The 15057-nt window shown below is 36.8% G+C and overlaps 1 protein-coding gene across 5 annotated transcripts in view; it reads right to left on the bottom strand.

Annotated features, from left to right (window-relative positions):
- TTN (titin) overlaps positions 1-15057 on the bottom strand; it is a 281676-nt gene that overhangs the window by 89531 nt on the left and 177088 nt on the right. For all 5 annotated transcript variants that reach the window (XM_082658166.1, XM_082658171.1, XM_082658170.1 and 2 more), the window contains 19 exons: positions 10248-10371; positions 9450-9716; positions 7695-7792; positions 6843-7011; positions 6479-6745; positions 6106-6372; positions 5735-6013; positions 5235-5643; positions 5006-5130; positions 4637-4903; positions 3587-3856; positions 3190-3492; positions 2799-3101; positions 2362-2549; positions 2157-2271; positions 1766-2050; positions 1515-1666; positions 672-819; positions 183-360 (listed from right to left, as the gene is read on the bottom strand). In XM_082658166.1, coding sequence (XP_082514292.1) covers positions 183-360; positions 672-819; positions 1515-1666; positions 1766-2050; positions 2157-2271; positions 2362-2549; positions 2799-3101; positions 3190-3492; positions 3587-3856; positions 4637-4903; positions 5006-5130; positions 5235-5643; positions 5735-6013; positions 6106-6372; positions 6479-6745; positions 6843-7011; positions 7695-7792; positions 9450-9716; positions 10248-10371 — 4214 coding nt within the window. The remainder of the gene's footprint in view (positions 1-182; positions 361-671; positions 820-1514; positions 1667-1765; positions 2051-2156; positions 2272-2361; positions 2550-2798; positions 3102-3189; positions 3493-3586; positions 3857-4636; positions 4904-5005; positions 5131-5234; positions 5644-5734; positions 6014-6105; positions 6373-6478; positions 6746-6842; positions 7012-7694; positions 7793-9449; positions 9717-10247; positions 10372-15057) is intronic.

Raw genomic sequence — 15057 nt, 5'->3', positions numbered from 1 at the left:
CCAGAGCCTGTGCTCCGCAACGGGAGAGGCCACAACAGTGAGAGGCCCGCGTACCGCAAAAAAAAAAAAAAAAATCAGGCACACCAAGGAAGTTCTAAACTTAACATTTAGATTTTCCAAAAGAAAGCCCATTTTAGTAAGAGTAAATATTTACTTTTGTGCCAAATAATTTAAAAACTTACTTTGTTTCTGCAACTGGGTCTCCACAAGCGACCCATCGATCAGAACCACGTGGACATTTTTCAACTATATATCCTTTGATGCGTGAACCACCATCATGTTTAGGTGGATCCCATGTTAGGAAGATGCTCTTGGCTGTTCGATCTCTCCACTTAATATTCTCTGGTGGGTCAGGTACCGCTATAGCATTTTAAAGAGAGAGTCAGTCTTAGATAGGCCATCTATGAAATCTCCATACTGCCAACCTGTGTCTTTCCCCCATAACTTCAACTCCAGGTCTAAAAGCAAAAACAGGTGGGAATTCCCTGGTGGTCCAGTGGTTAGGACTCTGTGCTTCCAGTGCAGGGTACATGGGTTCGATCCCTGGTCAGGGAGCTAAGATCCCACAAGCTGTGTGGCATGGCCAAATAAATAAATACATACATAAATAAAAATAAAAGCAAAAACAGGTAACAAGAGGCTACGTAAGAAAATATCAAGAATGTACTCACTTGCAGGAGCTGACATATTTACAGGTTCATCAACATATGCGGGTTCTCCAGGGCCACACTTGTTACGAGCACAGACTTTAAATAAATATTCTTTTCCTTGAACAAGATCAGCAACTGTGAATTCTAGGTTGCTCACAGAGTCTATAACCTGGGACAAAGCAATACAGTTAATAAACTGTTTTTCAAAAACTCTGCCTAAGTCAAAATATTTTTACCATGAGCAGAGTTACAAATGGAAGTTGTTTTGAATGCTAAGGATTATTCTTACGTTGATTTCATATTAAGGAAAAAATTGCGAAGTAAGACATAATAATATTTGACGCCTAATGTAAGGTGGAACTGCTTCATAGTTTGTACACATTAAAAAGTCGGCAAATAAGGTGTTGATTCTTTCTACCAGCTTGGTTATTAGAAATATGATAAATTAAGGTAAAAAACAGTAATGGTATAAACTGAGGAGAGAAAATGGCAGATTAGGCCAACTAAGGTAATTTAGTGGCGTGAGAAGAAGTATGACCACCAGGGAGTTAAGTACTTAGTGTCCTTAGAATGGCTTATAGCTTAAAAGGGCATATTGGGTACTTATCAGGTACCAACTGAGTAGGTAAGTTTTGTTTTATTTTTTAATAAACCTAGTTGAAAATCTGGTAAGCCTCACAAAATGAGGCAATTACACCAAATCTTGGTTGAACTACCTCAGGAAGCATTAGCATCAATACATTTTAAAAAGTTTTAGGTACTTTTTCAGCAAGGTAAAGGTAAAAACATAAAAACTTTGCAAGGCATCTCGACATTTCGGGATTTCCCCCACTCTCTTTTCTGTAGTTGCTGCTCAAAACTCACTTTAGTCCATGTTTTCCGGCTGACTTCTCGCTTTTCAACAACATATCCGGTTAATGGACTTCCTCCATCATCATCTGGTGGTTCCCAAGTCAAATGTACTGAGTCCTGGGTTATCTCACCGAATTTCAGTTCTTTGGGTGCACTTGGGCGAGCTGGAAAAAAAAAAATGCAGTCAGAAGTCATTAATAGCTTGAACCAATATTTGTTAATACTGTCAAATCACCTTAGATCACAAAAGTTTCGTTCCTTACCAATTACACTGACATCAATCTCCCCAGAAATTGCTTTCACACGATTTTCTAACTTCAGCATGTAAATGCCCTTGTCTGGACGTTCACTTGGAGAAATGATAAGCTCAGCATAGGCAGATAGGGTTTTCATTTTCACACGGTCTCCTGCTTCTAGTACTTTATCTCCAAAAGACCAGGTAGCAGTTGGCCTTGGATAGCCTGTACTTGGAACCAGGATCTTGATAGGATTTGGCACAATAACTTCCAGGCCATCTTTAAATGCACTTAAATCCATTGTTGGTTCAACTACCAAAAAGAAAACTTAATGAGTTTCCAGTACTGTATTTAAATCCCTGGTACCCCAAAGTAGCTATGTGCTATTCCCAAATCTAAAAATAAAATATCCATTTACCAAATGCATCATCAGCAGTTAGAGGACCAAGAATTTCAGATGGATCTGAAACACCAGCTTCATTTTCTGCAGATACTCGATATAAATATTTATTTCCTTTTTGTAATCCAGTAACCTAAAATTATGAATCAATATTTGTAAAATACATATACGTTTAAGTCAATGATCATTTACCGACTATTTATTTTAGATACACATGCCCTACCTTGTAAGTCAGTTCGGGGACAAGTTTCTTATTGCAACGAATCCAATTATCTTTTCCTTCTTCACATCGTTCTATTATATAGCCCAATATTGGGCCTCCTCCATCTTTCAGAGGAGGTTCCCATGTGAGCTGAACTGATGACTGAGTCTGATCTGAGGAGTTTAGGTTCACAGGAGGACTTGGTCTCTCTGGATTGGAAGAAAGAGTTGGAGCATACCATTTAATTCAGTGACAGCTTATTAAGATAATGCTGTAATCATTTCTATCATCCCCATATTCACTGGATACAAGCAGGCCCAGTCTGGATTTCTACAATTTTGTTCAAATTTTTCTGATGTTCTTTTCATTAACTTCTGTTTAATTTGATTTATTTTAATCGATAAGCTTAATTTCTTGATTAAATGGATTACTTATTTCCCTTTTTTTGATGGACTCACCAATCGGATCAGCAACTTTGATGAAGGGTGTGGCTGCACTTGGTTTTCCAACTCCAATTCGGTTTTGGGCCCTAACCCGGAAACTGTACTCCTGTCCTTCCACCACATCAGTGACAGTTGCAGACAGTTCTTCAGCTCTTACTGTCATGGCAGTTTCCCATCTGATAGAAGTCTTGTCCCTTAATTCAATGACGTAGTTTGTGATCTCAGCACCTCCATCATACTCTGGTGGTTCCCATGTCAATGAGACACCAAATCTGTTCACATCAGTGATCGTTACATTCAAAGGAGGGCCTGGAACATCTGGATGTCCAGAAAACAGGGGCTTTAGGTTATCTCAGGGATAAAAGCAAAGATAAGCTAGTTTACAATTTACTTAAAAACTTCTTACCATATTTACTCCTTGCTTCTACAGGACTGTCAGTTTCTACTGGTTCACCAGTGCCGACTCTGTTTCTTGCGCTCACACGGAATAGGTACTCAACTCCTCCTTTTTGTAGTCTAGTGACAGTAAACTCACAACTATCTGCACGGTCAGTGGCCAGAACCCAGGTCTTTCTCTTGATGTCACGTCTTTCAACAACATAACCTATGATTTTGCTTCCACCATCAGTTAATGGTTCTTCCCAAGCGAGGCTCACTTCACCATCAAATGTTTCTGTCACTTCTAAGTTACGTACTGGCCCAGGAACATCTGGAATTCACATATACATTTTTTTTTTTTTTAGTGTGTTATCACGCTTTTAGTTGTGCTTTGCCAATAAAGTCCAAGTGACTCAAGGGCTTACCTATAACTTGTAAATTGATGAATGCTTCTGCTTTTCCATGTTTGTTCTGAAGCACAATTTTATACCTTCCTTTGTCTCCTTTCTTGGCTTCTGAAATTCTGAAAGAAGTCTGTTCAGCTGTAGTATCAACAGTTTTTGAAGATAGAGGTTCATTTTCTTTAAACCACTCAGCTTCTGCCTTGGGGTAGGCATCATAGGGCACCACCATGGTCAGAGGCTGGCCAACATCAACCACCAGGTTTTGGTCAGCTGTCTTGATTTTAGGTGCAGCTAGTGAGAAAAATAATATGTGAATGCTTTTGAGTTATTTATTGTAGTCCAGCTATGCCATAGCTTCTTTACTATGCATTTGTTAGCAAATACTGGTTACATGTCACAGTAACTTTACAGGAGAGAACACTAGCTGACTCAGAGTTCTCACGGCTTATTTTGCAAATTATCAGACTCTGAAGAATAGAGGACTAAGTATGATATGAAACCACAAAATCTCCATTCTTTGCCAATAATAATAACAGAGGCCTGAATATAGTGCACAGAACATGTTTTTGGTTTTTTGTTTTTTATATAAAATAGGCACCTCATACTTAGTTCAAGATAAACCAGATAAACTTGTTCTTATGCACAAGAGGTACATTAATGGCTCTTTCAAAGTGCCAACCTCTAAGGATGTCTTGGAAGCTTGGGTCAGGATGAGAACAGACCTAAGAGGCCCCACAGGGATTTGGAAAGTAGAAAGGAATGGGCCTGTCTCTAGGTCTGGGTTTGCTGGGAAGACTCTCAGGGCAATAGGTTAATTCTAGGAGTTAACGAACAGCTGCCATGTGCCAGGAGCTGTGCAAGATTATCGCATGTAAAGAACAATGCTATCAATTTCCTCTTACTCAGGACACTTGGTGGTAAGAGGAATTAGAATAGTTAACATGTGGACAAGGCTTAATCGGAATAAAAAGCTTTCACAAACATTTTCTCATTAATTAACTGTGAAATCTGAAACCTACCCAGTATCTGTGGTATTGTAAGGATGTTTGAAAATAAAAGAAAGGGACTTACCTGCCAGTTCAAGCTTAGCTCTGGCTTCTTTGTCTTTGGCAATAAATCTGTATTCACCCTGGTCACGGGGCTTAATGTCACAGACCTGTAGCCTGTGTATCTTTCCTTCACTCATCATCTGGTGTTTATCACCCTGGACAATAATCATGTTGTTTTTTAGCCACTGGACTTCCACCTTGTCTTTGTTGAGCTCAGCTAAAAAGACAACATCAGTACCAGGGGCTTCAAGGATGTCTTGGGGAGGCCTGATGATCTCAACAGGGATTTCTGAAAAGAAAATGTGAAATAAATACAAACATGTTTGTATTGGGATTAACAACATTTAAAAAGGTACTAGAATTAAAAATCGTCCTTTCACTTAATATGTACCTTCCACAAAGAGTCTAGCTCGAGACCTCCTGTCTTCTACTCCACAAGCATATTCACATTCATCATCCAGCCTGCAGTCTTTTATAATGAGTCTATGTATTCTGCCATCTTTTTCAAATTTGTATCTAAAAGAAGAGATTGAATTATTGGTTAGCTTGCATAATGACCACTAAATTGGCAAACTTGTATATATAGCTACAGAAATAGAGACTGAGAAGCTCTCACGTACTTTTTGCCTTCTTTGATTTCTCTCCCGTTTCTGTACCATTTTACATTTGCTTTCTCTCTGGAGAGCTGGCAGGAGAAGACAGCATCGTCAAACTCAGTGACTGTCTGGTCTTCCAAGTGTTCCACAAATTCTGTAGGGGCTTCTATGATGAGAAGTTCAGCAACAGATTTATCTTGTCCAGCAGTGACAATGTATTCACCTTCATCTGGGAAGCCACAGTCTTTAATGATTAGAGAGTGCTTATATTTATCAATTCTGTATAAAACACGGTTGTCAAAAGCCACCTCTTCGCCGTTTTTGGTCCAGTTCAGTGTTACATTGAGACGGTTCACCTTGCACCAGAATGTGACAGATTTCTTCTCCATTGTTTCAATATCTTTAAGAGGCTCAGTGATCCTAAGGTCTTCCTCTGTTGCAAAGGAGAAGAAGAGTGTTGATTTTATTTGTTTTCATCATAGAAATTGATTTTTTAAATCTCTAATGTCAAATAAGTGACTTACCTTCTACAATTAGATTGGCTGCACTCTTAACATTTTCACCTCTGTGATTGGTCAGAGACACATTATAGTTGGCTTGATCATCTAATTGTGCACCTCTAATTCTGAGGGTGTAGACCAGGTCTTTTTGGAGAATAATGTATTTTGAACTATCAAATATGGCTTCTTCATTTCTGAACCATTTGGCTTTGGCACCTTCGGTATTGACCTCACAGTTAAAGACAGCTTCTTGTTGTTCCTTCACACGGGTGTTCTTCAGAGGAACTATGATCCTGAGTTTTTCTGAAAGCAATCAACAAGATTTTGTAGTATGAAGAAGTACTAATGTGGTAGATGCAAATATAAGTAAATCCAAGAAGCACAAACAAACTTACCAATTACTGTCAGGTGAGCTGCTGCTCTGGCAGCCCCAGCCATGACTACATAAGTGCCCATATCTTGTAATGTGGCATCTTTCACAACTAGGATCCTCTTTTTGCCATCAGCAATTATGTCATATTTATCTCCAGATTCAAGTGTCTTATCATCTCTCTTCCACTGGACTGCAAAGCTTTCCTTTGATAGAGAGCAGACAAATTCAGCCTTTTCTCCTTCAAGTATTTCAACGTTTTGAGGCTTTGAGATAAATTCAGCAGCAAGTTCTGGAAAGAAAAAGTTGCAAGATATTGAAAAATTAAGCATTTGTACCTTACATGTAACAGGTATGATTTTCTTAAAATACAATAGTATTCACTGTAATTTTCATACCATGAACTTTGACTTTGCCATCGGTTCGAGAACTTGGGAGTCGGCAGTTGTAGTTGCCAGTGTCTTCCAGGTGAGCATTCTGAATGGTCAGGATTCTCTTTCGTCCAACAGTAAGTGTTTCATATCTTCCTGTTTCAATGATCTCTTCATCCCCTTTGTACCAAATTACTTCTGCTCCGGGCTTGGAGACTTCACAAACCAGTTTTACAGTGTCTGTTTCACTAACTTCAATGTTGGTAAGATTTTTTGTAAAGACAGCTTCTTCTTCTGCAAGAAGAATTAAAAACAAAAAACACTGAATTAAACTGGAATTTTTTTTTTTTCCCAACACATATACTCCTGCAAAGAAAGACTTCATTCTTACCCAGGACTGTCAGCATGCCGGAAGTTCGCGCTGTCCTTACTTCACAGGAATATTCTGCTTCATCAGCCACTAGACATTTGTTGACGACAAGAATGCGGACTGCTCCCTTAGATATGATGTCATATTTTTTGCCCTTTTTAATTTCAGCACCATCTTTAAACCACTGAACCTATATTTAAGATAAAAAAAATACCTTTATCAGTTCTGTTGTCCCTTCACATGTGTGTCCTTAAGAGGAACTAGGATCCTAAGCTTTTCTAAAAGCAGTCAATAAGACTTTACATTATGAAGAAGAACCAAAGTGGTAAATATAACCAAACCCCCAAAAACAAGAACTGCTTCAATTATTAAGTGAACAGCTGTGATACTATTATCAGTTATTAAAAATAATGGGATCATGTATTAGAGCCGTAGAGGGCCTTGGATTTCATGCAGACCAACTCCTTTGTTTTCCAGGACTCAAAGTTGACTCGCCAATGGTAGTTAATGGCAACCAGGAGCACTGAGTCGAGACATATGAAATTGCTGATATTTGATTGTTTTTTTTTTATTTGATTGTTTTTAACCTAAGAAAACATCAATTTCTTATGGTTCAAATTAATAATATCTAAATCTCCTGATTGCAAGTCCAGTGTTTTTCAAGTAATAGCAAACGAATCATAGTAATACTAAAAAGAGAACAATTAAATCAAGTATGTATCTCACACTAAAGTAATAATCATTGATCTAAAAGTAAAGTGATGACTACAGAGAGGTTTGATTCATTTTTTTTTTTGTTTTTTTCATTTTGGTCAGACCAAAAGTAAACAAAGTTATCAGAAAACACAAGTTAGCGACCACACAATCACAGACCTTGGCATTTTCTCGGGAAATTTCACACTCAAACCGAGCCATTTCTTTTTCTTTAACTTGAAGATCGGTGAGTGGTCTTAAGAAGTCCACATGAGGAGCTGTAAGAGAAGGTCATCAGAATTCAGAATGAGGTTTCTAGAAATTCACTCGGACATACTGTGGTGCTTTTGCAGGCTTTTTCATATTAGCAGGCTACAGCTGATTTGGAAATCACTTGGAGCTGCCATTCAGTTGTGATACTTTGCATTTTACAGATCTCTTAGTTTTCATAAAATTATGTGGCATAATATATGTCCAACTAATTCTTGCTATCTATCTATCTATCTATCGCCAGCTCAGTTCTGAATGAAAGCTGGAGGAAATATCTTCATTGATACTTCTCCAGAGTTGAAAGTTGATATCGTCAAAGGAATCACCAGTAGCAAAGAATTGTTATCTTATTTAAGGCAGGCAGCATAATCTTTGAGAAATTAGAAGAATTCAATGATAGTGCAGCTTGAAAAGCTTTGATCAGTCTTGTCTATGGCTAAGAGACATGAGTTTGCAATTGAAATCACATACATTCAGCTTTTTTGGTGTGTGTCAGCTTCAAAGAGGTCACGTATAAGTCAGGTATAAAGTCCATTAGTGTGACAAAACAACATGCTTTGAATGGAAGGGTAATTTTTTTTTTAAATCTCTGGTTTCATTTATCTCCAGAATTAAGTTGGTGGATATATAGGATTGGAGGGCTGCCCACATGCCCTTCCTTCTTTCAGGGTTCCTTGTGAGTCCTTCCCAAGATGCCCTTTCTTGATCAATGAAATTCTGGGACACAAGTGCTGGCTAATAGGCTTGAAGATATGCTCATTGTTGCTGAGCCTTCTCAGAATAGAGATAAAGTAGGTAACAAAAGGAAGAAGGAGACCCAAGAAGCTATTCTGTCATAAGCGAAAGCAGAACAGCCACAAAGTGGAAAGAATAAAACAGACCAAGATGCATGGAAGCACAATCAAAGCCACTATGAGCTGTTGACAGATGGGAAGCAACTAAACCAATAGCAAATACTGCACAAAAATAAAGACACTAAAATATTATTGCTGGACAAATGAATGAATGAAAAAAAAATGAGCTAGCATGTGGCATTCTGAAAAAAGACGTTTTATTTTCCACCAGAGGAAGAAGTAGTGCTAAAAACCATTAGTGCTCTCTTCATTTATAGGACTCAAGGGATACAGGCTTCTCTCCATCTTCTTTTCCATTCTTATTCTCAGAGACAGCATTATGTGAATGGGCTTTATCATATTACAGCAGACCTCTAGTGTGCTCCTATTCAGACTGAAATTTCATGATCATTTTCTAGTGGTTCCTCATACCTGAAAATTCATTTTCCTTCCAAGTGGCAATGGCTTTCCTTTCCTTTCCTTTTTCTTTTTTTATGACACCCTTCTTGTCTTTTTAAATTCAATTTGTCCTCATCTGTATTGAGATATTCCTGCAGTAGGCTTACCCCATGTAGACAAAGAGCACATCTCTCACTACTCAGTGAGAAGCATAGCAAAAAGTGATCACTCTGCCCTTCTCAGACCAGATGTAGTGGAAGGACCTCTCTTTTTTTTAAACACATAAAATATCATGTTACGTCAGTATCGATACTGTTAAGTTGCCAAGAAATGTGGTTAGGCCAAGAAGGGCATGCAAAAAAGTGGGTTTTTTTTTTTGTTGTTGTCATCAAAGAGTTGCAAGTGAAAAGTGCTGTGTAAGAAGAATACTTACGCACGACGTTCAGGTTACAGGAAGTCTTAAAATCCTTAGCATCACAAGTGTATGTTTTAATATCCTCTGGGGTGCAGCCGTGTATAATAAGTTTTCTGACCCTGCCATCAGCAACAATTTCATACTTCTTGCTTTTGAGAATTTCTGTCCCATTTTTGAACCATTTCACCTTAGCATTTTCTCGGGATACTTCACACTCCAATACCGCGGTGGCTTCCTCTTCGACCGTCTGGTCCTCAAGAGGTTTAGTGAATTCAACTGGGGGTTCTGAAAGAATCATACTAATTAGCCAAGGTATTTCTCCTTTCCTTCTCCAAGAGTTTCAGCACCTCCTCAATTTTCCTCTTGTATCTTGAGGGCTTTTCTGTTTTTAAGTTTCATTTGTAAGTTTTGATTCCACTCAGATGTCTTCGTCTAATAATGATGTTTCATCATTATTTTTATATACAGAGGAAAAGCATTTTTAAAGAATATGAAACATCAAGGAAATAATAGCCAACTCTTGGTTAAGAGAGTGATAGATACCTATTGATAATAATTCTTCCTCCAGCAGTTTTTTAAATGCAGTAAAAACAGTGGGGATGGAAAAGGGAAGTAAAACCTATTCTAGCCAATTTTGGCTCTTTTTTTTTTAGTAGTCTGTGAACTATTTTGTTAAGCAAAAAGTAAAATTAGACTTTCTGATATTTGGTGAATTTTAATGATCTGTGGTATTTACCACATACAGAGAGTTGAGAGTTGGCATTATTTATGAACCTCTGCATTATACATGTTTTAAAAAATAAGCCATGTGATTACCTTTCACGAAGAGGTTGGCTTGCGTTTTGAAATCTTTTGCTACTAGTTGGACTTCTCCAGCATCTTCTAACTTTACATCCCGCAGAGTAAGTGTATGAACTCTTCCTTCTGAACGTGTGACCACCTTTTTTTGAAAAAAAAAAAAAGGGGGCAGTTTAAGAATATATGCATGGTAATTAAATTTATCATGGTGATCATTTTGAAATCTACAGGAATATAGAATCACTATGTTATGTACCAGGAACTAATATAGTGTTATAGGTCAATTATACTTCAAAAACAAACAAACTCACAGAAGAAGAGATCAGATCTGTGTTTTCTGGGGGTGGGGGGTGAGGATGGGGGTTCATTGGATGAAGGCAGTCAAAAGGTAGAAACTTCCATTTATAAGATAAATAAGTACTAGTGATGTAATGTACAACATGATAGATATAATTAACACTGCTCTATGTTACATATGAAAGTTGTTAAGAGGGTAAATCCTAAGAGTTCTCATCATAGGAAAATTTTTTTTTCTATATCTTTAATATATATATGAGATAATGGATGTTCACGAAACATTATGGTAATTATTTCATGATATACGTAAGTCACATCATTGTGCTGTACACCTTAAACTTATACAGTGCTGTACGTCAATTATATATCAATAAAACTGGAAGAAAAAAATATATGAAATGGCATTACTATATATATATGTATGTGTGTGTGTGTATATATATTTTTTGGTGCATTTAGTTCATTCAGGTAAACAGTTTGAAAAGTTGTTTTATAATCATTTGTATAGCATATGTGTATTTGAAAATAATTCTAACCAATAGTTTGGAATCTTTTAAGGAAATTTTAGGCTTTTATAGTTTCTCAGTTACCTTTACATAGTTACTAGGAGGACTTTTATGTTGAAATGCCAGGCAAGTTTATATGTGTGTATTTATATGTATACATATATATTTGCCTCCATTGTGCTGCTGGGTTTATATATATAAAGGAAGAACTTAGAATAGCTAAATCATGAAAGGAAGAGGGAAAAAATGATTGCATATAGTAAGTTGAAAGTAAACTCATGTTCTAAATGCACGGTGTTTGCCCTGCAATGAGCTGGAATTCTTCCCATTTATTTTAGCAATTAAAATTATTTTACAAGCCAATTAAACTGTGATTAAAATAATCTGTACAATTTCTTAATTTTGTTCAAAAACACAAATGAAGATGCTGCCTCTTCTTCCCTTTGTGTTTGGACCTCATGACTGGTAAAATCAGGTATCAGGCAAGGCTACAATTGTTCACATAGCAGTGAACATATGGATAAAGGAACTTCAGAACTAGTTAAAACAGGAGACCACTGTGATCTTAGAATATCAAGACAAATGCTGCCATTACCGTTAATATTTGGATGATAAATTCTTGTTGTAAATGCAACCTTAGGTGGTTTGAAGGGGTATAGACTGTAGGAAAATGAATTGTCAAAAAGAATACACTGCCTTGGGCTTTCCTGGTGGCGCAGTGGTTAAGAATCCACCTGCTAATGCAGGGGACACAGGTTCGTGCCCTGGTTCGGGAAGATCCCACATGCCGCGGAGCAACTAGGCCCGTGTGTCACAACTACTGAGCCTGCACTCTAGAGCCCACAAGCTGCAACTACTGAAGCCCGCGCGCCTGGAGCCCAAGCTCCACAACAAGAGAAGCCACTGCAATGAGAAGCCCGCACACCTCAACAGGGAGTAGCCCCTGCTCGCTGCAACTAGAGAAGGCCACACGCAGCAACGAAGACCCAGTGCAGCCAAAAATAAATAATAAATAAATTAATTAATTAAAAAACAGAAAAAGAATACACTGCCTTGATATGGGCTGCCTTTAGGTCCCATAACTGTGGCATGTGCAACTGAAAATCAGGCTACAGACAGGGCCATCCTGACAGTAAATTATAAGACAATTGGAGGTTCTTCTAGTTCTACCATCCCAAATTCCATAAGACACTGTGCCCTGTCATACAGATCGACTTTGCTTCAGAGTTCACTTACAGTTAAGAATAATGTCAAAATTTTTCAGCAGTGGAACTGTTTATTATGCTGGTGTAAAAAAGAGTCGGGAATAAAATTTCATATAAAGGTTTTTCCTTAGTGAAGAGCTGGGCATGGTTATTAATATAACTACCTTAATAATTGAGAAAGCCAAAAACATAATAAGGGAAAATAAGTAGGAGAAGGTAATTAAGATATGTCGTAGGAACACAGCTACTTATTCAAGGACATGGTGCTTGAATGGGAGAAAAATTGTTTCTGTGATGACGTTTCAATATAAATTTTGAATTTAAAATTTGGACTGTAATTTAGGGCTCTTTTAAAACGTATCTCAGGTTCTAATCCACCAACAGATATGTCTTATCTGTTAACATGTTGTTTTATCATTGAAATTCCTCTGAGGCTACTCTAGAATATTCTGTTACTCAGAACACAGTGGTTCTTAGGAAATAGCTCATATACAGTATACACTGATTATGTTAAAGGGCAAAAAACTAACAGCTACCTTATAAAAATAAAACAATAATATGAATGCTGAAGATTTTGTGGTAGATTATGTAAAGATAATGTTAGAGATTATTCCTTTAAAATATTGTTAACTTATAATGGAAGCATATTACTATAATACAATAGGCATTATGACTGTGACCAAGCTATTAAAGTTTAAATACAAAATTCTCAATGGCCATTTAGGACTTAGCAGTCTTTTCCTGGACTGATGGCCAAGGGGGTAAAAAAACCACAACTCATTTCTGAAATTTTCTCTTTTGATTTTCTATTCTAATAATGTGTTTTTGTTTGGTTACAGAATGTTTAGCCTCCAAAAACTATACCAAAGTGAAGATGAAAGGCCTGAATTAAATTGATAATAGCTAGTTTGTTCTGATAGACTTAATTTAAACAAAACCTGCAAAATGTAGTAAAATGACTTTATTTCACAGTTTCTATTTCAGTTCTTTATAAAAAGAGACTTTTAATAATAGACGAGCAAGTTCACAAAAGGCTGAAGTATTTTAGGTGGCTAAAGTAAAAGATTAAAATTCCTATGCCAAGAGAGACACAAAAAGGCCCAACAGAATTATAGTAAGGTGATCCTTTCTAACCTGAGAAAAAAGTTCCGTGACAATAAGATAAATGCGTGTGTGTGTGTGTGTGTGTGTGTGTGTGTGTGTATTTTAGTAAAAGAAATGTAACTCAGATTTTTAGGAGTCTACATTTTAATTTCAAATAGCATAGTTTTTATATACACTACTATAAATAAAATAGATAACTAATAATGACCTGTATAGCACAGGGAACTCTACTCAATACTCTGTAATGGCCTATATGGAAAAAGAATCTAAAAAAGAGTGGATATATGTATGTGTATAACAGATTCACTTTGCTGTACACCTGAAACTAACACAACATGGTAAATCAACTATACTTCAATAAAAATTAAAAAAAGTAAAAAATAAAATGAAATAAAATAGTACAGTTTTTACATTAGAAATAATGACTGATCTTTAATAAAAGCTCTTAATTTGAGCAAAAAATATTTAGTAGCAGAAGAATAATATCATTTGTCCTTAAGCAGTGTTCCTTTATTCAAATCATGTCTTTATAGATCTAGAAAGGATTTTGAAGTCAACCAAGTCTCTGCCTTTAGACATGAAAGCAGTTAAACCACACTTAATTGGACAAATGTATATTTTTCAAAAGCAAACTTGAAGGTGGAGATGCCTCCATCACCCAGGTCAGTATTTAGAAGACCTCACGGTGAGGACAGTTTCCTCATATTAAACTTAATTCTCTTGCTGCAATTTGAACATATGGCTGCTTTTTCTATCCTTGGTAACAAAGGAGATCAACTGGTCGTTATTGTCAGTATAGCAGGCAGATTTTATCTCTCAGATGACTGTTAACTGAATCACCCTTCAATCACTTTGGCAGAATACTAGTTTTTTGTTTGTTTGTTTGAGAGCAGTTGTTCAAAGGCATTTTCCTTCTAATACTTTAATCAACGTTGTGGCTCTTTGTTAAACTGAATCCCTTTTAAATTACGTTCCTATAATTCTTAACAGCTTGATTTAAACTGAGAGCTTGATGACACATTTGATACTCTTTCTAAAAATATTGAAAAAAAACTGACAGAGAACAATGAAATGCCCTGTCCTTTCTTTCCAACCCACGTTGGGCATTTTCTATAATTTTATTTCAAGAATTCAAAATTAATGGTGAATTATAAAGATAATTTAGACACACACATTGTCTTAGGGGGCAAAATACAGAGCTCAATTTGGGTAAACTGTATTTTGGGCCTATCTGAATAATCACTCTGGTTTTTCCTTACGGGTGAAATTTGGGGTAACACCAGAAGCTAGTTATTCCCTAAAACTTCTTAAAGTATATTTGCTCATACATGTGGGTAATCACAGAGCCCTTCTTTCTTGCCAGCACCATCCGTTGCACTTTAAATAGTCCACTTGCATTCCAGAATTGGCACAGCTCAAAGCACTTGAGGGTTAAAAATAGCTTTGGAGAAATGCTTGAAGAGCAGATATCTGCCCAGAAGTTATCTCAACTACTTGATCCACTGCCTGAAATGGAATTTCCATCCTCTCCTCTTAATCTTCTAATATGCAGAACACTAGATAGCATGGAGAGAATTAGCCATAAAACTTAAATCTGTACCCTCGTTAGCACGCATCGAATCAGAAAGCCTTTTTGATCCTTCCTGTCTTTCAATGAATTAAACTATCACTGATAGCTAATGAGCGTTTGCCTTTTCTTCAAAAACCTAAAACTTG

This window comes from Grampus griseus (assembly GCF_964374135.1).
Source record: "Grampus griseus genome assembly, chromosome: 7".
In the NCBI taxonomy this organism is placed as follows: Eukaryota; Metazoa; Chordata; class Mammalia; order Artiodactyla; family Delphinidae; genus Grampus; species Grampus griseus.
This window is presented reverse-complemented; position numbering and strand designations above follow the sequence as displayed.